Below are 27,731 nucleotides of genomic sequence, written 5' to 3'. Positions count from 1 at the left end.
TAACCTTAAAAAATCAATTCAAAACAATTTACTGGTGTTTTAATCTTTCTTATTTGGGGCTAAAAAAAAATCTGATTTCCTTTCTGTGACTCACACTCTGTCTCGGGGGTGTTCTTGGCGGATGTTTCCTAGCTTGGTGCTGGCTCTTTAGCATTCTGTTTTTCAGTACACTCCCGACGTCGGCGCCGCATCAGGCAAAAACAAGCAACCCCCTCCCTGGATATTTCTCTAGACACAACAGAATGGCAGCAAAAGAACAGCCCACTGGCTCTCAGTGTTGTACACCAGAATGCCAGTGAGCATTCATAACCCAAACCAAAATGATACGCACGAAAAGAATGAGCCAAGAGACTCAGAATACCAGGGCAAGAAAAAGGGGAAAAAAATCAATAGCAAATGAAAACCTATGCTAATTCATATGTCATTTAAATTTTTTCTGATCCCGAGTCTCTGTGATATTAAGATGTTCCTTAACAAAGTTTTAAATTTGAGGCTTCCTCCAATTCAAGGAACTTACGTAAATCTGTTTTGAAAGATTTACTTTAATTTATTAGGACAAAATAAATGACAAATTGACCTCAACACGATTTTCTCAATGTTATTATCCTGCTCTAAAAGGCCACCACACCACATAAATTAAAATCTGATCACCTGCCCAGTGCCGACATCAAGGGAATAAATGCTGGGGTGCACGGGACATAATTTTGAAACAGGCAACACATACCATGCCCAGACCCCTCCTGCCACCTGCTCCACTGAAACCCTGGGGACATGCATACGAGATTGTTTCCTTTTCCTTGTAAGCCTGGACTTTAAAGCACTATCATAAAAAACATACATAACGTAGTAAGAGGAAGGAAATTAAAATGACAACGATAAGCGAGGTTAACTTCAGTCTTCAACCCGTGTGCATTAGGTACGTGCCAGACCGCAGGAACTACACTACAAGCCAAGCACATACTACAAGACCAGCAGCATCTACACCAAGGGTGGCATTCAGATGAGGGTTGATCTCTCGAAAAGGAAACATATCCACCACAAGACAGCCATTCATTATACACAGTCAGTGAGATGACGAGAAAGTGGTTTTGATCTACTTTTTCCCTTCAAAATTTCTTCATTAAACATTTAGTTAGAATTGTTGTGTATTTCTTCATTCAATCTTCAGATACTTTTTGAAAAGAAGAGCTCAACAAAGTAAAAGTAGTTCATTAAAGCAGCCCATGGCACCATCACTTATCTGGTTTCATAGTTTTGTGATCGAGGGTGAGTGACCTGACCTCCCCTAAAGCCTTTGTTTTGTCTCCTGCTGCTGGTGGTGGTGGTGCCTACCTTAGTGGGTGTTTTTTTGTTTTGGTTTGGTTTTTTAATTTTTTCAGGATCATACGGAATTATGCCTGGACAGAGCTCGATAGAGAGCCCAGCCCATTCTCAGCACTCAACGGCTATCATCACTACCAAAATCCCAAATCCCCGAGCCCATTCTCGATAGCTCCTTCTTCCTCACTCTTAACCTTTCATATATGACTACAAATCCTCTCCATTTTACATCTAGACCACCCTCAAATCTCTTCACTTCTCTTCACCTCTGTAATCCATGCTACCATAATCTGATGGATGAATGAACGAATGAATAAGCAGCCATTCTTTCAGACTGCCGCTCTCTGGCAATGCTGCCAGCAGGTGGATATGCATATTAAGTGAAGACTCACCAGTGATAGTGGCATGTATAGGCAGCAATGATTAAAGGCACCTTTCTTTCCAAAAAGAGTGTTTTCCTAACTCTGCTCTAACCAACCTGCCTCTGAGTTGGCATGTTTGACCCTTTGAAATTAAAGGAAAAAACTAAATAAGCAATTTACTTTATATATTCAAGTCATATAACTTACACTGCACAACACCATTTCTTCTCTCACAACTTGTCATCACTGCATTTGCTTTTTTTCCCCCTCTTTCCTGTTAGATTTGAATCCCTCATCCTCAGTACCAGAATGTAAGCTCCATGAGGACGGGGCTATGTCTGACTTGTTTATGATCACAGTTCCAGTGCCTGGAACAATGTTTAACACATAATAAGAGCTACATAAATAATTTTCAAATTTATCTCCCCACTTCTATTCTTATTGCTCCTCCTTTAAACCCTTCACACCCTGCTGACAGTGATCTTTTAAAAATATACACCTGGCCAAGACCACTCAAAAAGGAAGACTGTCTCTTTAACAAAATGGTACTGGAAACACTGAATATCTATGTGCAAAAGCATGAAACTGGACCTTTATCTTGTAACAAAAACTAACTAGACGGAGCTGCAAGACTTACAGGTAAGAGCCAAGCTATAAAACGTGTAAGAGAAAACATACGAGTAAATCTTCATGACCTCAGATTAGACAATGGCTTCTTAGATATGACTCCATAAGCAACAAAAGAAAAAGTAGATAAACCTGGTTTCATCAAAATTTAAAACTTTTGTGCTACAAACAATACCATCAAGTGAAAAGACAGCCCAATAAATGGGAACAAATTTTTGCAAATCGTGTATCTGATAAGATACTGACATTAAGACTATATAAAGAATTGCTACAACTCAGTGATAAAAGACAAGCAATCCAATTTAAAAATAGGCAAAGGATTTGAACAGATATTTCCCAAGGAAGATATTCTGGCTATTTGTAGCCAACAAACACATGAAGAGTTGTTCAACATCTTTAATCATCAGGGAAATTGCAAATCAAAACTACAATGAAATACCACTTTATACCCACTAAGATGGCTATAACTTTAAAAAGATAAGTTTGGGCAAGGATATGGTGGAACTGGGATCCTCATACATTGCTGGTAGGAATGTAAAATGGTGTAGCCACTTTGAAAAAGAGTCTGGCAGTTCTGTTTTAGAAGGTTGACCGTAGAGTGACCATATACCCCAGCAATTCCACTCCTAGGTATATACCCAAGACAAATGAAAACACAGGCCCACACAAAAACTTGCAGATGAATGTTTATAGAAGCATAATTCATCGTAGCCAAGAAGCAAAAAACAACCCAACTATCTGCCAAGTGATGAATAAACCACATGTGATATATCCATACAATGGAATCTTTTTTGGCAATAAAAAGAACTGAAGTGCTACAATATGAATGAACCTTTGAAGACGTTACAGTTAGTGGGAAAAGCCAGTTGCTAAGAAATGTCCAGAATAGGTAAATCTATAGAGACGGAAAGTAAATAAGTGGTTGCCTTGGGCTGGGGAACTGGAGAGATATTGGGAATGACTAATGGATACAGGGTTTCTTTTTGGGGGTGATGAAATGTTCTAAAATGGAATGTAATAGTGATAGTTATACTGCTGTATGAATGTGCTAATTTGACTGAACTGTATACTTCAAATGTGTGAATTACATGGTACGCTAATTACATTTCAATAAAGCTGTTATTTTAAAAATACAAATCTGACCACATCATTCCTTTGCTAAAATTTTTCAAAGGTTTCACACTGCACTGAGGAGCAAGTCCAAGTTCCAATGAGACTTGCAGACCTGGGTGATTCGGCCCCAGTTTTCTCCTCCAGCCTCATCTTGTACCACTCCCAACACAACACATACACATAGTAGTTGCTCAATAAACACTAACCTAATGAACTGATTTTACAATAGACTTCAACAGTATTAGCTGTCAATGAAGCCAACTTCACCCTTCATAAGCGGCATGAGAATGGGAAAGCAAATGCCAAGGTATAAAACTTTCAAATGAAGCATTTATCGAAACTTCCTCATACATTTTTTTTCTATTTCTAGTGTCCAAGCAGAGATCTTAAGAGCACGCTGCACTCATGCTAACTTAGAGACATAAGGCTCCTTGGTTCCTCCAAGAGACTTTTGCATTCTCTTACATGGGTGTCAATTTCCTACAAGTAGATGGCCAAGAACATGGAGATAAAAGTAGCTAAGCAGGTGTCCTGCACTGGAAAAATAACCAAAGGAGGAAAAAGTTGACCCTGATCCTCTAAACATTTTCCATAGTTACAATCACCACTGTCCTCAGCATAACTTCAGCAACTGTCATGAGAACGGAGTAGGCTGCCTCCAAGAAAGTAAAGGTTTGGGTAGTCTATCACATCATTCATCCATTCACAATATTTATTGAGTGTTCGTTGCATGTCTCACGTCATTTCCAGTGCTGAGGATGGAAGAGAAGGCTAAGGAGACACAATCTCTTCTCTAATGAAATGAACATTCTGTTGGGTGGAGACAGATTATCAATAATCAGGCGAAAGTGTAATAGTATGTCAGGTAGTGGTAAATGCTATCAGGCAAAATAAATATATGGAAAGCAACACTAACAGAGCCAGAGTACTCAAGGCACCCTGCCTTGAGCTGAGAAGTTGACATTTGAGCAAAGACACGAATCAGGTGAGTTTGCCATGTGTCACTGGGGCAAAATCCTGTTATAGTCCTGGGGCAAAGTCTGCTTGGAGAGCCAAAGGAACAGAAAGGAGTCCAATATGGCCGGGACACAGAAAACAAGGGAGAAGCAGCATCCCGCTAGGTTTTTTAATTTAATTCTGAGAAAGACAGGAAGTCACCAGAAGGTGGTTGTTGTTGTCTTTTACTTTTTCTTTCTTTCTTTCTTTTAGCTGAGGGATATAACTTCTCTTTTAACACCAAACTCTGGGTTAATCAAAGCTGATCATTAAGGATAGCCACAGAAATCTACATCAGCCTACGGCATTAGAGAAGCTATTAAATTTAAGATTTCAACGTACCTAAGATCAAAGGCATCTACTTGCTGAAATACAAGAGACCAAGCATCTAATTCATAATTGTACAGTCTACGTAATTTTTACCAGCCAGCTCTTCTCCCAGGCCGAATCTCACAGAGGCAATGGTTGTGCCGGGCTGTGCTGACCTCGTCCACCGTGGTAGCTGCTAGGTCCCCAGGACCCAGAACAAGGCACGTTGTTTGTCAGGAAACGTGTTTGCGGCACATATGCTCAGTATTCATTCAGCACACACACAGATGGATTTCAAAGTCATCTCAAGAAACACATAAGTGACCTGCATCTGAAATAATCCTTAGGAGACTTGTGAATTGGCTGGAATAGCTTCAGAAAAAAGTACTAAGTTATAAACAACAAAAACTTATGAATCACTAACTACTAGATGCAAGACAGACTTGTCTAGAATCCGGACTGAGAATCTCGGTACGTGGTAATGGGAGCTTTCTGGTTTTTTCCTGCAGAATGTCTACATGAAAGCTGAAGCACCAAAAATCATGCTGATTAGCTGCGGGGTTTTGAAAAGTGGGCTAATATGAATTTGTTCTAAATCAATATCCTTTCATGCACACATAAAAGCAAGTTTGAAGAGCATAATGCATATAAACTGGTGAAAAATTCTAAATCAATAAAACTTGCCTCTTAGCCCTATCGGAAAAAAACAGACGTAGTGGGAATGATGAAATTTGTTACACAGAGTTGTAAAAATGCCTTTCAAGTTGGAAACAGAAGATGTGATTTCTGCTTTCTAAAACTTACAGCAAGACTGAAATATGGAGTGGACTAACAAAGTTGAGAATTTAGTAAAAGAGAAGCACACATCATTTTGGGAAAGGGGAGAATTCTATACAATGAGCACTGTCTACATTTTTAGGGATTAAATTGCTAAACTTCAACTGAGACAAGATAAATCAAGTTAATCTCAGGATAGTTTTAATGAAAGATATGGTATAGTAAACTATATTTGGTTCTATGATGATAATTCTTACTTTTGCTTTTATCAAATGAAATAACTTATCGCTGCTGGAATATCATAATTTTAAACATGAAGAATTCCCAGGTATATTTTGCAAGGAAATATTCTTAAGGTTATTATCTCTTACTCAAGCAATTCTCCCCACCATCGTCTCCACCCAACTTTCCGACCCTTTTAACATACACAAATTCAGTTTACTAGGAAACTCCAGTCGATTAAAAATTCTACAGCAAGAATTTTTATGACACAGCCTGAGCAGTATGGAAATCTAAGCTTAGTATTAGGTTGGCTTTTATTATGTCTTTTGTCTTGTGTTACACACTCGTGGGATCACTGATATCCTTTTTATGTATCATGTAGTCCCTTACGGTTTCAGCAAATCCACAGCGTTACCCTGCTATCAGTAGCACATGGATTCCATACCAAACAGGCTTATTCTTCAGCAAGGATACTCAAAGTCTGGCCCTGCCAGTCACCTGCACAGGAGGATTGAGTTATGGGAGAATCCTTCATCTTCCTCAACATTTCTCCTAGTCCTGAGTGTGCACCTAGAAAGAAGGATTTCCTACAAGGCTCATCTTCCAGGCTCCAGGGTTGCTAGGAGGCAGCAGCACTGACTGACATAAGCCACCGCCAAACCTGGAAGATGAAGACCTTCATGGTCCTGTGCAGACTGAGAGATAGGTAGAAGAATTCCTTTCTAATGGGGAACTCTGTGGACACCCCTGACTCATAAGCCAAAAGTCAAAGAGTAGTCTAATAAATACATCTGGTTGAAGCAAAGTAACTTGATACAGGAGTGAGACTGTATCCTCAACTCATGGTTTCTCGTTCCTTTTCATCCTATAACCCTATACACTATGGTGACTAACCAGAAATGGGCATTCTGTAAATGCTAGATACAAAATAAATAAATAAATAAATAAAGACAGATTTTTTTTTTTTCTAGCTTCAGATAGATTGATAGCCTGTAACTGGGAGAATACGGGCTTGGCAGAATCCTATCAGCACCAGAACTGAACACCCAGCAGCTGGTGGCAATTCTAAACATCTCACAAGGCTGGAAATGAAATCCTCCTCCAGGACTCCCTCTGACACGGGCTGTCTTACAGGAGTGTTTCACCTCTACCCCTCTCTCACCATCCCCAAGTACATTCAGTCAGTCACTAAGAATGACAGATTCTAACTCTTACATGACTATAAATCCGGATCATAGTCCATTCCAGAGAATCTAGGAATTCAGTTCAACTTTTCTTTTTAACACCTACTATGTGGCAGAGACTTGGGACCCTAGTGGAGGTCTACCCTGTCCTAAACTGAGGTAGGACAAGGGCCTCTACCTTGCATATGAACTCTAACTTGACCTCCATAGTGTTGCCTTCTCCTAAGGCTCTGCTTGCTTTAAAAAAAAATTTTTTTTTTTAATATAGAGATGTGGTCTCACCGTGTTGCCCAGGCTGGTTTAGAATTCCTGGCCTCACACCAGCTTTTTGCCTCAGCCTCCCAAAATTCTGGGATTACAGAAATGAGCCACCATGCCCAGCCTGTGATCTAGCTCTGTTACTCTGCTCAAAATACTTTAATTCCACACCATTATCTTTAGAATAAAGTCTTTCAGCATGGACTCCGGAGTTCAAACCCTGGAACCATTCATTAATATCTACAGGACCAGCCGGGCATGGTGGTGGCTCACACCTGTAATCCCAGCACTCTGGGAGGCTGAGGAGGGCCAGTCTCTTGAGGTCAGGAGTTCGTGACCAGCCTTGTCAACATGGTGAAACCCTGTCTATACTAAAAATACAAAAATTAGTTGGGTGTAGTGGCATGCCCCTGTAATCCCAGCTACTAGGGAGGCTGAGGCAGGAGAATTGCTTGAACCTGGGAGGCAGAGGTTGCAATGAGCTGAGTTCGCACCACAGCACTCCAGCCTGGGTGACAGAGTGAGACTCTGACCCAGAAAAAAAAAAAAAAAAAACCTAGATGACCTCAGGAATATATCTTTGTTCATCTATACCTCAGTTCGCTAACCTATCAAAAAAGAGCAATAACTTTCCTCTTCATTTTCAGGATTCTCAGGAGTAGATGCTAAGTGTTTGCAGAGGGTCTGGACATTGCAACAGCTTAAGTGCTAGCATCGTGATGGCATTAGGATATCCCACCACACACTCATCCCTTGGAGCTTACTAGGTTCTGTCATCTTCCAACATTCGGCGTCATAGCACCTCATGCTATGACTGTGTTAGTATTTGTCATAACCAGACTGGCCTTCCCACCAGATTGAGTCCTCTAGGCAGGCAAAGGCTGTGCCATTTGTGTTCACCCAACAACCTTAAACAATAGGCACTTCCTTAGTTGGGTCACAGTGAACAGCCTGGCCAGTCCTGGGAGTTGGCCTGACAAGCAGTGTGGTCACCTGTTCAACCACACTAATAAAAGCCTGTTTCGAAAAAAGATTAGGATCAAATACAAAATCGATCTTACGGAGACCTATAAGATGTTTAAAAGTCCTCTCCTAAGCAGAATGCTGGGTACCAGAGGCTGGGAACAGTGGTGAGGAGGGGAGATCCAGAGGGGTTAGCTAATGGGTACAAACATACAGTAAGATAAAAGGAATAAGATCTCAAGCTCAGTAGCACAACAGGGCAACTAGAGTTAACAATAATTTATTGTATATTTCAAAATAATTAAAACGGTGGAGTTGGAATGTTCCTAACACAAAAAATATGATAAATGCTTGAGATGATAACACCCCAATTACCCTGATCTGATCATTACACATTGTAGGCCTGTATCAAAACATCGCATTTATCCCATAAAACAGTACAACTAGTACGTATCCATAATTTAAAATAAAAAATTTTAAAAAATAAAAAAGTCTCCTCCTTCTCCCGCAACATTATCTAAACACAAGTGACACTAAACCAAAGAAAACTTCAGCCTGAGACATTCTGAAACAGAAATGTACAAATGCAAGACACCCAGTGATGAATTACACTGAAGACTCTTGGCGGCAGATTTCAAATAAAGGAAACACAAATATGACCACAGAAAGACCCTACTGTTTAACCTCTCTCATTATAAACATTTCAAAACTTCATGAAATGTTGGTATCAGTCCTTAATTGCATTCATTATTCATTATTTTTAAGTATGATAACTAGGTTTATATTGGCATCGGCTAATACTACAGTTACAGGTATACAGGATTATCAATTCAGATCTAAGTGTCATCACTAAATTAATATCATTCAACATTGACTTTTTTCCCTTAAAAAAAGACTCAATCTCCTTCTATACTATTGTTAAAACTTGTTTCCATATTTGATCATTCAAAATTCATTTCTCATCAGGGTTTGAAAACATTGAGCTTAAACGTATATTCATGTGTTCATGTATCTACATAGAAACACAGATTCCCTACTATTGTTATTCTGTTTCAGAAATAGAAAAACTCGGTATCTATTCATCATGATTTTTTAAAGAGAAATTAAGAACTTAAGGTTCAATTATGTGTAAAGAGGAAAGATAATTGTGATAACCCGGGACTCCTAATTTCTCAAGCTGTAATATCTTCAAACAACACCCATCCATTAAAACAAACAAGAGTAAGGAAAAATGCACAAATGATTGACAGGCAGTTTTAACTTCGCACTTGTATATTTGTGAAAGGATTATCTTCAACTTGGTGTATTTACTTTGGTCTTTAATGATTGGTGTGGCCAAGTGGTGAAAGGACGCCACTTACTTGCTTAGTAAGAGAAAAAAAATGCATGTTCTGTTTTGCTCAGATGACCCAGGTGCCAAGAATTTGATGGGATGGTTGGGGAGGGGGTGTCTGTCTGTCTCTGTCTGTCTGCCTCTCACACTTACAGGCCTCTCAGAAACTAAACCACTGGCGACAATTCAGCCCTGGGACTCTCGCAGAGCTCAGTTAACTGGTTAACAAGAAACAACAGAAACCAAATCATTCAACAGACCCTCTCAGACGCTGCTGACCCAGTGAAGCTCTGCAGATGACAATGGCCATAAGGCGCCGACATCACCAATCAAAAAACTCAAACCAAGCACAGGCTCCCAAAGTTTGGCAACTTTAGTTAGCTCTGTCAGTCTGACCTAGCTCCTGCTGACAAAATCTACTTGTGACCCTCAATAAGACTAAACACTAAAAAAGTATAAACATTCCTCTTTGTCATTTGTTTCCTCTCTCAAGTTAAACGAGTAAGAAACAACGGGAGAGGCTTAAAACAGAGAAACTGCAGTCTAGATGTGGCGTAGAAGCAGATGTGGCTTCACCTTGCTGACTGTAATCTTGGTGCTTCCTATTCAAACTGGAGGACAGTAAAGCTCCCGGTATGGAGGTTTTCTATGGTTTTTAAAGTCATAGGCAGAACACTGGCTGTCAACATCAGGCAAGGGAAAGCATTGATAATTCAGGGGGTGACAGATGAGGGAAAGTGTCAGATGTATGGACAGGAAAACGGATAACATAATTTTCTTTGGGACCAATTAACGTAAGAGCTGTTTTGCATACTTTCAATCAGAAAGGTGTCAGTGTTGTCAGAAGTGAAATTTTTTCCTAATGAAAGCTGACATGACACGTTCTTGGATTAATGAAACACATTCTGAGCGATTTCACAGGAAAGAGAAAAAGCACTTTCAGTGCGAATCCCATCACAAGGCAAGACTTGGGGACATGAATATGCATGACATAGTCCGCATGCTTAATTAAGCTCTGTTCTTGATTTTCTTTTTTTCTGGTTTGTTTTTCTAGCAGGAAAGATACCAACTATTATGAGCTTCTACTTCAGAATTTTAGGCCACAGTGTGACCTTGTATCACCCTGTTTCATTTGGCAAGCAGTGTTGTCAAAAATGACATGCACTGATGAAGTCATCATTCATGAAAAAGGGGAAAGGAAAGAAAAATACAGGAAGAGTCCTGAAAAGTCATGTGTCTGTGAGCTCTTCTGGTGTCTCACAAGGGTCCCCGTGTGTTGAAAGCTGCAGAGGGGATGCATGGGAGATCAAACAGACCCTATTACCGTAATTCTTAGACTACTGCCAAAAGAGGAAAGGGCTTCGTGACTTCCACTGTTCAGTTTGCATCTCAGCTTCTACAAACAAACATTAGTGTGTGGAAGGGAACTTGTGCCACGTAAATCAGGTTTCAGAACCATCAGGAAAAGTAGGCTTACTACATAAGCAAAATGATATGTTAACAATCTTATAAGCCAAAAAAAAAATCTCTGAAGAGACGTGTTCCCAATTACATAGCATATTATTATAGATCAACCCTCATTATTAAATGCCCCTTGGCAAGTATTCCCAACATGTTATCCGTGTCTGTTCACTCAGTCGCTCATAGCTGACATATAGAAGAGCTTCCCGTATTTTCAATCTTATGCTGAATATGTGTCCACATTTTTATCACATGTACTATATTGCTCCCCACCAAACTGTTTTATTGGTCCAGGACATAAGACACAAAGTTGACACGCTAATTATTTTTAATTTCTGAAATAGTAACACCCAGATAGTGATGATATTTAACTTTTAGTTAGGGGGAATCAAAACATCAGAAATCCTTAATAGTTAGAAGTTGATCTTACAGAGTAATTCATACACATTATTTGCTGCAATAGGTATTTAAGATGAGACTTGCCCTCCATCTCTAAACATGTTATCATCAAAATTAGCTTTAATTTCAAAAGGTTTCTTTTGTTTCCTAAGTTGTAAATAATTACTTAGAAACAGTTTCCTTTTCCTACTTTAGATTAATACTCAAGTGTCTACATATTCTGGCCTCTACAATGATTCTAGCGAGCTATTTTTAATATACTACAAAATCTGCATCAGTCTAGTTTTATTCTAGAGAAACTATGGTAAGATCTGTGGGTGGAAAAACAGTGTTTAAACTTTGGGCTTTGAGAAATTGTTTTTTTTTTTTCTTCTTCAAGATGGTGCTGAAGAACTATTACATCTGATGACGCTCATCCTTAACAAAACAATGAAGCCATTTAGAACCAAATAAAATTGCTGTAATCCTTTAAATAACAACATTCATTTTAGAGCTAAATTTAAAAAACCTATCTAAAAGTGAATTCTACATTAATTGCATGCAATCAACAAATGGGCAAATATACGCTAAGCCACAATCAAACAACCCAAGGATAGACTTACAGCCTCGACAAGTTAATAATGCTCTCTGGAATAGGATGTCAAAGTAGGAAGGTGGCTTAAAACTAAACATTCAGGATGCTGAGAAATCACATCATGAATGAAACTAAAGAAAAGTTTTATTTGTGCAAGTGATCCCTACCAATATGGAGGCCAACTAAAACACAATTGGTGGTACAATTCTAATTACTGCATCTGAACTCTGTTTTGACATAATTCTGTGTGTAGTTCACAGGCTGAAAGACACCACACACAAAATGCATAACGTTCTGATTTCCTATTGTCCATCATGCCTCATTCAGGTAAAAAAGTTAAGCTGGGGAAGAAACCAAATCAGAAGAGCCAGTTCTTTTCTACATTAGGTAGTCTAAAGTTAAGACAGATGTCCACCAGGTTTTTTAATGCAGGCTGAGTGATAAGCTTAGGATAGTCTGGAAGACTGACCTGACGTTGGGAATGATACACTGCCAGTGTGTTAAAATGCTGGACAGGATATACATACATATATACATATATATACTTTCACAAAATAACCTCTAAACTGTTCCCCTTTCTTAGTGAGGCTAACACACTCCAAACAGGGGCTTGGAATCCATACTATGCTTACTAAACAGACGAGAATACGTTTGTCCCAGCAGGGACTAAGCTACTAGTCATCTCTCTCTGACTCTAAGCCAATTCATCTTACTTTCTGAGGCTAAGGCTACAAGCCCTTTTGCAAATTTCTATGTTGCTTATATTTGAATCCACTATTATTTTATAGAAATCATCAAGTGTCTTTCCAACTATTCATGTAAAAATCATTGTTAACCTGACTAGCCATCAATTAGGAATAAATTAATTGCTGTGTTTTCATATAACAGAACACCATTATGCTTTTAAAAAACACATTTATATTCAAATTTGACACAGGAACTGTGTATAACCTTTAACTTTGCATATTGTAAAAGGTGTAACCCTTCGTCCATTGACAAGTGTTTTCACAGAAGGAGATCAAGACTTCACAACCAACTGTCAACAGTGCTAATCTCTAGTTGGGGGGATTGCGAATGCCATTTTCTTTCTTCTTGTTTATCTGCATTTTCTAACTTTTGACCAAAAAATATAAATCACTCTTACAGTTAGAAAAATAAACCCAAGAAGTCTTTTTAAACACTCAGTGCATGCACTCTGCCTTTTTCTCTCTCCTGTTTTTATATCTATGATATCACAGAAGGCTTATACATGTTTATCTTTGAATCTATCCTGAAAGACAGAAGTCTAAACATATCAGAGAAAATAAATGATGCCTTTGGAAACCCTTAATTTGCACATCCCACGGAAATCCCTGACGCGGTGTTTTCCTTTCACTCCATCTCCTGCCCAGAGACGTGAAGCCGTAAATCACATCTACTAACGAGGCGGTGGCCAGAGGCCCCCGTGTCACCTGCATTTGCTGGGGACTCCGATGGGGCCATCACTAACGTCCTCACAGGGGGAACACTAATGATTCTTTCATGACTCTTTCCCTCACGAGACAGTCACTTTTAAGATTTCTGAGTGTTCTCAAGAGGTCAAAGTCCTCTCCCCTGGTCGTCTGTGCTAGAGAAATTATCTCCGTTTGGACAAAAATAAAGACCTTCAAAGAAAAAGGGAAAATGACAAAGGGGGAAGAACAGAGAACTCTTTCTTGAACATATTGAAAATGGTTTACACATTTTCCACATAATTTTTACCCCTTTGGAGAATGACAAATCCTACAAGATTTTATATTGATTTCTTGAGTAAGTCTAAACATATAAGACAGTTGAAAAATACGTTAAAAGCAAAATTTTTGTGCCAAATTGTATTATCAGTAATAAACGTGTGACAATGAATTAGCTGACACAGCCAACTGTGTGACTTAAGAGCACAGGCCCTGATATTATTCAGATAGAACATAAAATGCTGCCTCTTCCACTCCTAGCTGTGACCACAGACAAGATGATATAATTTTTCTGAGGCCTTTATTTCCTTATTTATAAAACTAAACACGATCCTGAAAAGGATAAACAAATTAAGAGACTTTAATTTCTGACTTCAATGTAATAATGTGCTTATATGGTTCAATCTCTCTGAAGGTCCCCTACATATAAAATCATGCTTGCTAACGCTGTCAAAAGGCCCTGGCACTGTGGTTCACGGCTATAATATCAGCACTTTGGGAGGAGGATGCAGGAGGATCACTTAAGCCCAGGAGTTTGAGAGCAGCCTGGGCAACATAGCGAGCCCCCAGCTCTACAAAAATTTTTTTAAAATTAACCAGGCATAGTGGCACGCTAGTCCCACCTAGTTGAGAGACTCATGCAGGAGGATCACTTGAACCCAGAAGATCAAGGCTACAGTGAGCTGTGTTTGTGTTCATGGCACTGCACTCTAGACTGGGCAACAGAGCAAGACTGTCTCAAAAAAAAAAAGTCGTAGATGCGGTTGGATGTACAGATCTGGAGCTGAAGTGAGGGGCCACGCTGGACAAGCAGATGGTGGAAATTGCCTTCTCAACCCTGACTGCTCATTAGAATCAACAGATAACTAAGGAAAAGAGAGGTGCCATGGGGAGTTTGTAGAATTTCTAGAGTTTTGATCTTATTGCTCTGAGGAAGGGCCTGGGAATCAGACTCTTTTGTTTTTCTTTCCACAAACGTTTCATTTAAAATAAAACAACTTCTGCTCAAAGGATTCATTTTTTTGTAATCAACAAACATTTCATTCAAATGAGTGAACTTTCATTCAAACATTTCAGTTTTTTAATTCAACAAACATTTCATTTAAATGGATGAATTCTTTTATTCATTTATTTATATTTTACTGAGGTAAAAATCACATAAGATACAATTGACCATTTTCAATTTAGTGGAATGTAGTATGGTCACAACGTTGGGCAATTATCCCCTGTAGCCTGTTCCAAAGCACTTCATCCTCCTCAAAAGGAAATCCCATACCGACCGAGCAGTCACTCGCCATTCTTCCTCCTCCCAACCCCTGGGAACCCCTAGCCTGCTTCCTGGCTCAGAATATATATTCTGACTATATCACAGGAATGGCATCATAATAATATGTGGTCTTTTGTGACTGGCTTCTTTCACTCAGTCTGTTTTCAAGGTCTATCCACATTGTAGCACATGTCACTACTTCATTTTTTATGACTCAATAATATTCCACTGCATGGATTCTTACGTGAGTTGTTTCCAATTTGGGGCTACTGTGGGCAGTGCTGCTATGAATATTATGAACATCCACATACAAGTATTGTCTGAGAGCCTGTTTTTAATTCTTTTGGGTGTATACCTACCTAAGAGTGGAATTTCTGGGTCATATGGTACTTTCCAGATTTAGCTTTTCGAGGAAAATATGTTTTTAAACAGTTCTCAGCCGGGTGCAGTGGCTCACGCCTGTAATCCCAGCACTTCATGAGACCGAGGTGGGCAGATCTTGAGGTCAAGAGATCGAGACCATCCTGGCCAACATGGTGAAACCCCGTCTCTACTAAAAATACAAAAATTAGTTGGGCTTAGTGGGGCACGCCTGTGGTCCCAGTTATTCGGGAGGCCGAGGCAGGAGAATTGCTTGAACCTGGAAGGCACCACTGCACTCCAGCCTGGCGACAGAGCAATACTCTGTCTCAAAAACAAACAAATAAACAAACAGAAGTTCTCCAGATGATTCCATGTGAAGCTGGTGTGAGAAGCCACTAATGTATAAGGTGAACGAGGGCACCCTACACATTAGATGGAAGGCACATGGGGAGATGCAGAGTGGGAACATGATAGGACCAGAGGTAAAACCTTGGGAAAACAACATTTCACAGGCAGCCAGAAAGCCCATAAAGGAGACAGATAACTAAGGAGAAGAGAAAGGTGCCACAGAAGAAAAAGAGAACCCCACAAGGGAAGAACCCTCAACACCAGATGCTGAAAGGATCTGAAAATCAGGAACAAAAGGGAGTCTGCTGCATGTGGCCAGATGGAGACCCGGCTATGCTTTCTTCACTAAGGGCCAGGTTTCAAGGAATTGGGATGTATGTGAGATGCAAAGGAATAGAGGCAGATACAATAACATAGTCTCTTATTCACTACTTGCACTTGTATGCCAAAGACCATGTCTCCTCTCTGTATTCATCCATGACACTAGGAATCTGCAATGTAAATGTCACAATACTTGCAAGCCCACAATAGAAACCTTGGACTGGACCAGTTTGCACTTCAACAAATGACATGGCAACATCCCTGCCAGACACAAAGTCAATTGTACTGGAGTACTGACTGCATATGACCTCTCTAGGATTGTACCCATATGGAAAGTATTTGGGTACAGAAACGCATCATTAGGAAATTGTTTGATTCCAATTTCAGCAACATAGTTAACAAATTCTTGCATTCCCGTCTTTTTGCCACCTAAAATACTGTTTTAGTTTAAAGGTATTTATTTCTGTACAACTTCACCAATCTCTGAATCAGTATTGATAAGAACACGCTTCATGACTTCATAGGCCAGTTATTTTCTGAAAAAAAAATTACTTTTTTCATTATTAGAGAAACAGGTACTCTCACAACTATTATATTTTGAAGATGAAAAGTGAAAATTAAGGTCAAATTTATGTTTGAAGCCACATATTGAATGTAGCTTATGTTTAAATGTTCAATGAATAATAAGTACATCTGAAGTGTACAAGTACTTTTTTCTTTTATTTTTAAGTACACGTTGATTTTTTTAAAACCTTAAGTATGAGATCAGCCAGGAAATGTCTCCAAGAGCAAGAAAATAATGCACTATCCTAAATTCCCTTTTTCAATTAATGCTTCCATTTTGTAGACTGTAACAGTATTTAATTTGAAATTTCTTCTTTCTGTGCCAATTCCAGTTTGAACTCCCCTGAGAAGTCTTCAAGCATACAGCCTATGAGACACACAAAGCACTGTGAAGCAGTCACAACAAGAAGGGGAAAAAGGTATGGGTGTGTGTGTGTGTGTGTGTGTGTGTGTATTTTAGTATCAAGCACCTGGCAAGAAAAGAGCATGTTCCTGTAAACCCTTACAGGCATTCCTGGCTCTCCCCTGAGAATCCAACGGACTCATTTTGATTTCCCTCTTAAAAACTTACAAGGTTTTAGCGTGTTTGCATTGGGTTATACAGTTTACCAGACTTTTCCACATTGTTACTTGTTTTTGTCCACCAGCAAGTCAGGGGGACGACCCCTTGATCAACAGGGCAGTGACAGCAGAAGCGGCTGACTCACCGTGACTCACGGCTCTGAGGTAGAGTAGTAACAATCTCCAGTGTGGAGACATTCATATCATCAGGTACCCACCTACTCAGCAGCTTTACAATGAAGAAATAAAGGGAAATTTATGAAAAGTATTTCCCCACCATTCTTTCCATCCTTCTTTCCATTTGCATAGCCCTAATCTAAACGGCTCAAATATAATCCAGGAAAGCAAGCACAGGATCAGTACTCTAAAAAGAGAGCTCATTCGCTATGACATCAAAAGCACAAAGGAAAAAGAGAAATCGGACTTTGTCAAAATAATTTTGCTGCAAGCAATACCGTCAGGAAAGTGAAAAGGTAACCGAACGGGGCAAAAACTGCAAATCACCCATCTGATGAGAAACTTGTATCCAGAGCAGCTAAAGAACCTTGATACCTCAATAATAAAAAGATAATCCAACTTAAAAATGGGCAAAGGATTTGAATAGACATTTCTCCAAAGAAGATATACAAATGGCCAATAAACACATGAAAAAACGATCAACATCATTAATCAACAGAAAAATTCAAACCCAAACTCCAATGCAATACGACTTCACATCCACGAGGCTAACTAATCAAAAAGACAGCTAGTGACAAGTGTTAGCATGGATATGGAGAAACCGGAACAATCGCACATAGACAGTGGGAACAGAAAGGGTGCAGCCACTTTGGACAACCATCTCACAGTTCCCCAGAAGGTTAAACATGGAGTTACTGCGTGACTCAGGAATTCCACTCCTAGGTACATACCCAGGGGAATCAAAAACCCATGACCAAACAGAAGCTTGCACATCAATCTTCACAGCAGCATTACACACAACAGTCAAAAAGCGTGAAAAACCCAAAGTCTCATGCACTGAGAAATGGATAAACATGTGGTACATCTAAACAATGGAATATTACTCAGCCATGGAAAGAACGAAGTACTGCACCTGCAACAACAGGGATGGATAGAAGTCAGTAAAAAAAACATCTCTTTTATGGCTCCATTCATGTGAAAATGTCCCAAACAGGCTAATTCGAGAGCCAAGTGAAGTAGATGATTGGTTGTTCGGGGTGGGGGTGAAGGAGTGGAGGAAGATGGGATTAACTGATAATGGATACAGGAGTTTCCTTATGGGGTGACGAAAATGTTCTAAAATTGGTTGTGATGATGGTTACATAACTTTGTGAATATACTCAAAACCAATGAATTGCTTTCAACAGGTGAACTGTAAGGTATGTGAATTGTATCACAATCAAGCTTTTGAGGAAAAGAGAAGGAGGCCATCCTAAAACCCAGAAGCAGTGTATTTCACTTTCAGGTGCTCTGGCCGTTGCTCCCTGCACCAGGTCCCTCACAGCTGCCCCAGGCTTCCTGACTTAAAGGTACAACAGACTCATCGTTCATTGTTTCAAACACATTTGAATTTGTCCTCATCCCTATGGTCCCTGAATATCCTGTGATCACAGGCATAAAAGTGACATGCCTTTCCACTACCCATGCTCCACTAGCCAGCCCCTCCAGCTCTCTGTGACCTTTCGTGACCACTCATCTTTCTAGTGGTTTTTTGCCCTTATAATTCTGTCTGACTTTCATATTTCTATCAGAACTAGACCTTCACGTAGCCAGCAGTCAACGGAATGGAACAATACCCCACCACTGCCAATGGAAAAAAAAAAGAAAAAACCTTCCCAGACTCCATGAAGAACCTACAAAGATTTCTGGTTAGATCTTACCACAAAAATTGCTATCACATGAACCCGACCAAAGCTCCTCCTTAACTGAAAAGAAATACCCCAACAGACGTCAGAAAAGCAGCATCCAAGACCCATAAGTCTTGGAAGTTGAGCTCAGACACGTGCAGTAAGTTGGACCCCAGTAATTTCTCGAAGGGGCTTGAGCCAGTGTTTTTCCCATTTATCCCCCATGGCGAATGTGACTGGAAGCCCTGGTCCTTACTCTTTTTATCTTCTCAGAAGACAATACACAAAACCAAAATGTAAAAGCCACTAACTGCCTCTGCAAAATCTGTGCACCAACAGTTAAAAATAAATTTGTACTCTTGTTTTGGCTTTTGTAGATATGAAACTTTAAACCTAGAATTCCCATGCATCCCTTTATTTCATATCAACACGGGATACAGACACAGCAGGGCGTGAACTGTGCACCGCCTGCACGTTCCTACCTGCAGCATATGACCGCTTTGCACGAGAGTGCCAAATCCAGGAAGCTCCTCCGGACTTCGAAGGAGAGCGCGTACTTCAGGGTGTGGCCATCGATGATGAGGGCCACATCGTTTTCCTTCCCCAGCAAACTCCCAAGGTCACTGCAGTGCTGAGTAATGGCTGCCCTGGTGGCCTGAAACAAGAGTACAGGGAAAATCACATTTTTTGCGTGTTTAATACCAAAAACAAAATAGAATTCAAAATTAAGTTTCTTGAAATGAGAACACACTCATTCTAATATAAATACACTAACAGTTCAGCTTTGTGCATTTACACATTAAAATTTCATTGGAACGCCCTCTGGGTCTGTTTTACGGGTGCAAACATCTTCACAGGGAGATCTGTTTGAAATTTACAATAATCCACTTCTTTACGCTACATACACATTACTCTTGGTGCCTCTAGAATAGAAAACTCCATATAAACAAATATGCTTTTGGGGGAAAGATAGCATTATTGGAACTTGAATGGCAAACACTAACATTTCTCAGTTTGCACAAGATCATCTTTAAAGCATCCAAAAGATATCAAGGGATATAAAAATATGACAAAATATTAATTTTGAATCCTGCTGAGATCTTCGGATTAAACCATTCTCTCCGTGCATCGCCAGCGTAAGAAACAAGCTCATCATTTGTCCCACGTTATAGAAAATATCTAATCAGGTTAAACTGCCGACACCTGCCAAAACATGACTACCAGTCTTAAAAGCATCTTGGTGTAATGTCCATTATCACATGGAATGAAAGCACGGAAACATGTTTTAGACTAAAAAAAAAATGGGCTGGGCATGGTGGTTCATGCCTGTAATCCTAGCACTTTGGGAGGCCGAGATAGGAGGGACTGTTTGAGCCCAGGAGTTTAAGACCAGCTTCGGCAACATGGAGAAATCCCATCTCTAGAAAAAAAAATTAAAAAATTATCCAGGCATGGTGGTGCATGTCTGCTGCATGTCTGCTGCATGTCTGCTGTCCCGGCTGATGTAGGAGGATAGCTTGATCCTGGAAGGTGGAGGCTGCAGTAAACCCTGATCATACCACTCCAGACTAGACAACACAGTGAGACAGTTTCTTTAAAAAAAAAAAAAAAAAAAAAACAGACGTTCTTGCTTTCACAGTGATTTTATGACTATGAATAGGATATCTCACTCAAATATAAGAATGTAATTTTGGACTCATAAAAAATATAGTTTAAGTTAATCGGGAAACATAGAATTCTGCTGAAATTATTCTGTCTGGAAGATGACTATTAAGTAACATTCATATGCAATTTATTACATGATAATGTAAATTACAATCTTAAAGAAATATGTTTAATGAACAAGAATCCTTCTACCTCTAGTAATATTGAGGATCAGCTACTATTAAAAAGTGAGAAACAGGTTCCAGAAAACTGTCTTATTGTTCAGTGTTTATTCTCAACAAGTGACTTTTGACAATTTCATAAAGATTTATTTAAGAAAGATGTGGTCTAGAGCCCTGCACTGTGGTCAGATGGCCTGGGTTCTAGTCCAAGCTCTCTACTTGTTACCTCTGTGACCTTCAGCAAGATACTTAGCCTCTTTAAATTGCCATTATTCTCATGCGTAAAAGGGAGCTAAACACACTTTATAGCACTTTTCTTATGAACAAATAAACTAATCAACATAAATTATTTAGCACGGGGCTTAGCATACAGCAAACACTCAGTAAAGCCCATTCTTCCTCCTGTTAGTATTTATTCAACAAGAATTTCCCCTATCTGGGCCAGGTCAAGTGGCTCACGCCTACAATCCCAGCACTTTGGGAGGCCGAGGCAAGTGGATCACTTGACTGAGGTAAAGAATTCATGATATAAATGATGAATTGATGGGTGCTGACGAGTCGATGGGTGCAGCACACCAACATGGCACGAGTATACATATGTAACAAACCTGCACGTTATGCACATGTACCCTAGAACTTAAAGTATAACAAAAAAAAAAAAAAAAAAAGAATTCAAGACCAGCCTGGCCAACATGATGAAAACCCATCTCTACTAAAAATACAAAAATTAGCTGGGCATGGTGGCGCACACCTGTCATCCCAGCTACTCAAGAGGCGGAGGCAGGAGAATTGATTGAACCTGGGAAGTGGAGGTTGCAGTGAGCCGAGATTGCAACACTGCATTCCAGCCTGGGTGACAGAGTGAGGCTCCATCTCAAAAACAAAACAAAAAACAAAAAACAAAACAAAACAAAACAAAAAACAAAAACAAAAAGAAATTCCCCTATCAAGGAAAATACACTTCTACTTCAGGCAGTGAATACATGCCATCATTGGCATGTATTTATGCATGTATTCGATAGGCCAAAAGCAAGGCCTCTTGCACCAGTTAGCCAACTTGTGAATGCATAGGAAAAGTTCTTGAAGGAAATTAAAAGAGCTACTCCAGTGAACACACAAATGATAAGAAAGCAAAACAGCCTTATTGCTGAGATGGAGAAAGTGGTCTGGAACCACAACATTCCCTTAAACCAAAGCCTAATCCAGAGCAAGGCCCTAACTCTCTTCAACTCTATGAAGGCCGAGAGAGGTGACGAAGTTGTGTTAAGTCTGAAGCTTAGCAGAGATTGGTTTACGAAGTTTAAAAAAGGAGCTGTCTCCATAACATAAAAGTGCAGGGTGAGGCAGTAAGCGCTGATGTAGAAGCTGCAGCAACTTCTGCAGAAGGTCTAGCTAAGATAATGGATGAAGGTGGCTTTACTAAATAACAGATTTTCAGTGCAGATGAAACACCCTTCTATTGGAAGAAGATGCCATCTACGATTTTCATAGCTAGAGAGAAGTCAATCCCAAGCTTTAAAGTGTCAAAGGATAGGCTGACTCTTGTTAGAGGCTAACGAAGTTGGTGACTTGAAGTTGAAGCCAATGCTGCCTTACCGCTCTGAAAATTTATGCTAAATCAATTCTTAGAAATGGAAAAACAAAGCCTGGCTAACACTACATCTGTTTATAGAATGGTATACTGAATATTAAAGCCCACTGTTAAGACCTACTGCTCAGAATAAGACTCCTTTCAAAACATTACTGCTCAGTCACAACGCACTGGGCCACCCAAAGCTCCGACGGAGACACTGTTGATGAATGAATGTCATTTTCATGCATGCTTATCTGACATCTATTCTGCAGCCCATGGATCAAGGAGTCATTTAGAGTTTAAGTCTTATTACTTAAGAAATACATTTCATAAGGTTATGGCTACCATAGACAGTAATTCCTCTGATGGGTCTGGGCAAAGTAAATTGAAAACCTTTCAACAAAGATTCACCATTTTAGATGTCATTAAGAACACCTACGATTTATGAGAGGAGGTCAAAAGATCAACATGAACAGGAGTTTGGAAGAAGTTGATTTCAACCCTCGTGCATAACTGAAAAGTCTGAGACTTCAGTGGAGGAAGTAACTGAAGATGAGGTAGAAACAACGGGAGAACTAGAAGTAGCAGTGGAGTTTGAAGATGCGACAATGTGCTGCAACCTCATGATCAAACTTGAATAAACGAGGAGTTGCTTCTTATGGACGAACGAAGAAAGTGGTTTCTTGAGGTGGAATCTACTCCTGGTGAACATGCTGTGAACATTCTTGAAATGACAACAAAGGATTTAGACTATTACATAACCTTAGTTGATAAAGCAGCAGCAGTGTTTGGGATAAATGATTCCAATTTTGAAGGAAGTTCTATGGTGGATAAACGCTATCAAACAGCATCATATGCCAGGATAAATCTTTTTGAAAGGTAGAGTCAACAGATGCAGCAAACTTTATTGTTGTCTGATTTTCAGAAATTGCCAAAACCACCCCAATCTTCAGCAACCACCACCTTGATCAGCCGGTAACCATCAACGTCATGGCAAGACCCTCCACCAGCAAAAGATGATGACTTGCTGAACGCTTAGGTGATCGCTAGCATATTTTTGCAAAAAGTATTTTTAAATTAAGGCACACACATTGGGTTTTTTAAAGACATAATGCTATTGCACACTTAATAGACTACAGTACAATGTAAACATAACTTTTATATGCACTGGAAAACCAAAAACACAAAAAAAGATAGTGTGACTTGCTTTACTGCAGTATTTGCTTTATTGCTGTGGACTGGTACCAAATCTGCAATATCTCTGAGGTACGCCTACAATAGACAAATCATTAACAGAATAATGTTCTATGCATAAAAGTTAAATGGACTTTTATTAAAAACAAAGAAGCCAGGCATGGTGGCTCACGCCTGTAATCCCAGCACTTTTGCCGAAGAGGGAGGATCACCTGAGGCCAGGAGTTTACGACCAGCCTTGGCAACAGAGTGAGACTCTGTCACTACAAAACAAGGGACATATAGGCACAAAATTGGCCAGGCGTGATGGTGCAAGCCTGTAGTCCCAGCTACTCAGAAGGGTGAGGTGCAGAGATGGCTTGAGCCCAGGAATTGGTGGCTGTGCTGAGCTATGATCATGCCACTGCAGTCCAGCAATAGCCTGTCTCTAAAATAAATAAAGAAAACTTTATACTTTTTATTGTCAATTAGCTTTGTAATTCTGAATCTCAAACAAGCATCCTGAAAACATCTATGCCTTCCTGATGTAAAACAACAGCCTGCCCTTTAGAATTTGGGTAGAGAGCAAAAAATTATCCTGACTTGGGAAAATGCCAGCTTGGCAGCCTGGGTGTGTTCACCAGGAAATTCAGGTAAGTGTGGGAAATTCTAGAGGGCGTGCCTGCTGGGGGTCAATGAATGAAGGACAGAAAAGCCGCCTGAGAAGCACGTCACCAAAGACATGAGACAAGGTACAGAGATTTGGCCCAGGGAGAGCATCCAGGTGCTACAGTAGAGGCCCAGTCTAGTTCGGTGCCTTTTAGACCCATGGGCCTCCCCACTGGACTTATGCCTGGATCCAAGGAGGGAAAGAGTGACGAACAGAAATCTCTGAAATGTGGAGACCACTGCCTGTGGCTTTTTGTAAGAGGGCACACCATAAATGGAGACATTGATGGTCATCTTAGGCAGGGTGCTTTCTCTACTTAGGGTTATTTCTGCAGCACACATGAGGACAGACTGGATGCCAATACATGGTTCTTCTTCCTTGGCAGGAGGAGGAGAGGGACTAGCCTGGCCAATGTGGTAAAACCCAGTCTCTACTAAAAATACAAAAAATACAAAAAAACTAGATGTGTGTGGTGGTGTATGCCTATAATCCCAGCCACTTGGGAGGCTGAGGCAGGAGAATCACTTGAACCCAGGAGGTAGAGGTTGCAGTGAGCCAAGATTGTGCCACTGCACCCCAACTGGGCAACAGAGCAAGACTCCGTCTCCAAACAACAACAACAAAAACCCAAAAATTAGAAAAGTGTGGCGGTACACCTTTGTATTTCCAACTACTTGGGAGGCTGAGGTGGGAGCATCACTTGAACCTGGAAGGCAGAGGTTGCAGTGAGCCAAGATTGTGCCACTACACTCCAACCTGGGTGACAGACAAAATAAATAAATAAAATAAACATAAATAAATAACTAAATATAAACAAAAGAGAGAGAGGGCGAGGCAGATCTGAGGCACGTCTCTTTCTCTGACCTTTTTGTGGGCTATTCAGCCTTCCTGGTACATTTTGAGTTACATTTTGCTTGAAAACGACTGGTTCTCAATCCTGCTTACCCTTCCGTTCTCTTCTCTCCCTGCCCTTCATCTGCTCAGACACACTCCTTTGCCTCTGGGATTGAAGTTCTTTTCCTACCACTAAGAGCTCTCCAGGTCCATCCAACACCATCCTTGACGTGTCTCCAGCCTCTGCTTTGAGTTTAATTCCTGCACTTTCCATGCCCACTTGGCAATAATCTTTGATCAAACCCAGATGAGCTGGGTTCACCACACACATGTGGTGGAATATAGGTCCCTTCTGTGCAGTTCTCAAGCGAGCCAGTCGAAGGTATTACTATCACAAACAGTTCCTTATTCTCAAATGGACTATGATTCAAGAGTCTATTTGTAAGGTAGTTATTGGGCACTTAGAATCCATTTTCCCAGAGGAACGATGTTACAAATTATGGTTGGATCCCACGGCCTGTTAATGCCTGTTTAGTCCAGTTGCTAAAATTTATACTACAGTCTCTTATTTTAATAAAAAGCCAATTACTGAAAGTTACAATGGACTTAACTGTTATAAGAGGCATAGAAAGTCGGGGCTGGAGGTTTCATATCCAGAAAGATAAAAACTATTCCAAAATCCTCAGTTAGAATTTGCTTTTAGGTGTTAATATTAAACTGTCTATTTCTAGCTTTTGGTGCATGTTCTACAATTGTATTTTCCTTCACAATTAAACACACACACAATTTAATGTTGAAAGTGAGTGACTGTTACTGACAACTGTTCCCTACCTTTTTCCCCAGTTTTGTTCTCCTGTGAACCTCACATTTCTTAGCAAGGTCAGCATTGCCTTTGCATTCCCAGCTTATAAATTAAAATTATGTTATCACTACAGACAGTACCACCTTCCAATCTCAGGAGATGTCGTGCCTCTGCTGATTCCTAGAGGATCCTCAGAGGTTCATCTGGTGAACCCTGAAAGACAGTGGAAGTGCAGCCCTGCTCAACCTAGGGGTACATAGGATCCAAAAGGTGGTTCCACTGTTAATCACTTCGGATTTAATAAACAAGCCAGGACAGATGAAAATTTCTAGAACCTAGATGCATTTCTACCAATTTGCAGACGGCACGAGTCTCTCTTCAAAACTGAATGGTTCCAGCACCACTGAAATCTGCACAGGCAGGAGCCGTCTTCCTCCGTCAGCTCGGCAGGGCCATGAGGGATTTCCAGACACCATGGAGCAGCAGCTGCTGCAGCCCTCACTTTGATGTCCTGTAAATTCCAGTGGGCTCAGAGCTGACCATGCCCAAAGCAGAAGGTTCAAGTTTCATTAGCAGCACTTCAACCACACCATGCTTAGCCTTCGAGTACCAGGGCAGACTCCCTTCTCCTGAATTAATTGGGCTATTGAGTATCTAATGATAATGCTCTTTCTTTATCCCACACATTCAATGTTTTTTCTTCCCCTCCATGAATCTCTTTTTCCTGTCCCCTGACGACCATCACCTGTGTCTTTTCTCACCATCGCCTTCCCCTGTTCTTCAGATCATTCCCTGCCCAGCCTCCCACACCCAGTGCAGCTGCACTCACCATTTTCCTGCCACTTTCATGTTCTTTTTACTATCACGTTCAATTCCAACATAATCACACCTCTTTCTCGACAGCACTAATACTCTCAATGCTTTTGTATTTATAGAACTTAATGAGTGTAAATGGTAAAATTCAAAGCACAAATATAGCAAATCCACTCCGGGCTAACAAAAGCGGCCAAGGCTGAAGTCAAAGTAATGACTTAAGGCCTCCACTCTGGCAGCTGCTGGTGGCAGGTAAAGCTTGTACCTTTTTGCTCTGAATATTGCTTTGTTCCAATCTAGGAATATCCCTAAATTTAAAGTCCATAAGTAGATAAGAGAAATTTCTGTTAAACATATAACATTTCAAGGACTACCTATAATACCAGTAATTCAAAGGAAGACAGGATGATATCTCACAGGCATTACGCAAACATTTTCAAGAGATGTTTGGCTTCTCACCTGCAAGCACCCAGGTGCCAGTCTGGTACCCTCAGGTTATCTCTTCTCACTTACTCCACGACACGTTTCTCTACACTGGCCATCCCTACCTCCCACAAAATATTTCTATTTCCAAAACAAAAAACAAAAAAAAAACAAAAAAACACTCTTATCCTCAGAATAAGCCAACCCAATTTATTGAATTCACACTAGCATACAAGCCTCTACAGAAATACTCTTCTGTTAATCAGCTTTATTAAGATACAACTGATATACAGAAAAGCTGACCCATTTTAAGCACACGATTCAACAAGTTTTGCCAAAGGTACACAGAGTCAGGTAACCCCGGCCACAACCAAGATACGGAACCCCTTCATCATCGCCCAAGTTCCCTCCTTCCATGCTGCACACAAGTCCCTTCCTGCACCCCAGGCCCTGCCGACCTTTCGTCTACCTCTTTTCACTACAGTTTGACCTCTTCTAGAATGTTACATAAACAGAATCACAGTTTTCAGTCTTTTCTGTGTGGCCTGTTCACTTAGCCTGATGCTTTCAGATTCATCCAATATTAATGCACATGTCAACAGTTTATTCCTTCTGTTGCCAAGCAGTATTCCAATGTATGGACACAGCACAATATGTTTCGGTGTTCACCCATTATTGGACATTTGGATTGTTTCCACTTGGAGGATATTATGAATAAATCTTCTATGAATCTATGTGACTA

General features: G+C 40.2%; 1 protein-coding gene across 1 annotated transcript in view; it reads right to left on the bottom strand.

The window, feature by feature from the left end:
- ATP8A2 (ATPase phospholipid transporting 8A2) overlaps positions 1-27,731 on the bottom strand; it is a 649,053-nt gene that overhangs the window by 313,297 nt on the left and 308,025 nt on the right. Inside the window, exon 25 of the mRNA XM_033236971.1 lies at positions 19,358-19,530. Within this exon, the coding sequence (XP_033092862.1) occupies positions 19,358-19,530 (173 nt within the window). The remainder of the gene's footprint in view (positions 1-19,357; positions 19,531-27,731) is intronic.

Source organism: Trachypithecus francoisi, unplaced genomic scaffold, assembly GCF_009764315.1.
Source record: "Trachypithecus francoisi isolate TF-2019V2 unplaced genomic scaffold, Tfra_2.0 Contig01461, whole genome shotgun sequence".
In the NCBI taxonomy this organism is placed as follows: Eukaryota; Metazoa; Chordata; class Mammalia; order Primates; family Cercopithecidae; genus Trachypithecus; species Trachypithecus francoisi.
This window is presented reverse-complemented; position numbering and strand designations above follow the sequence as displayed.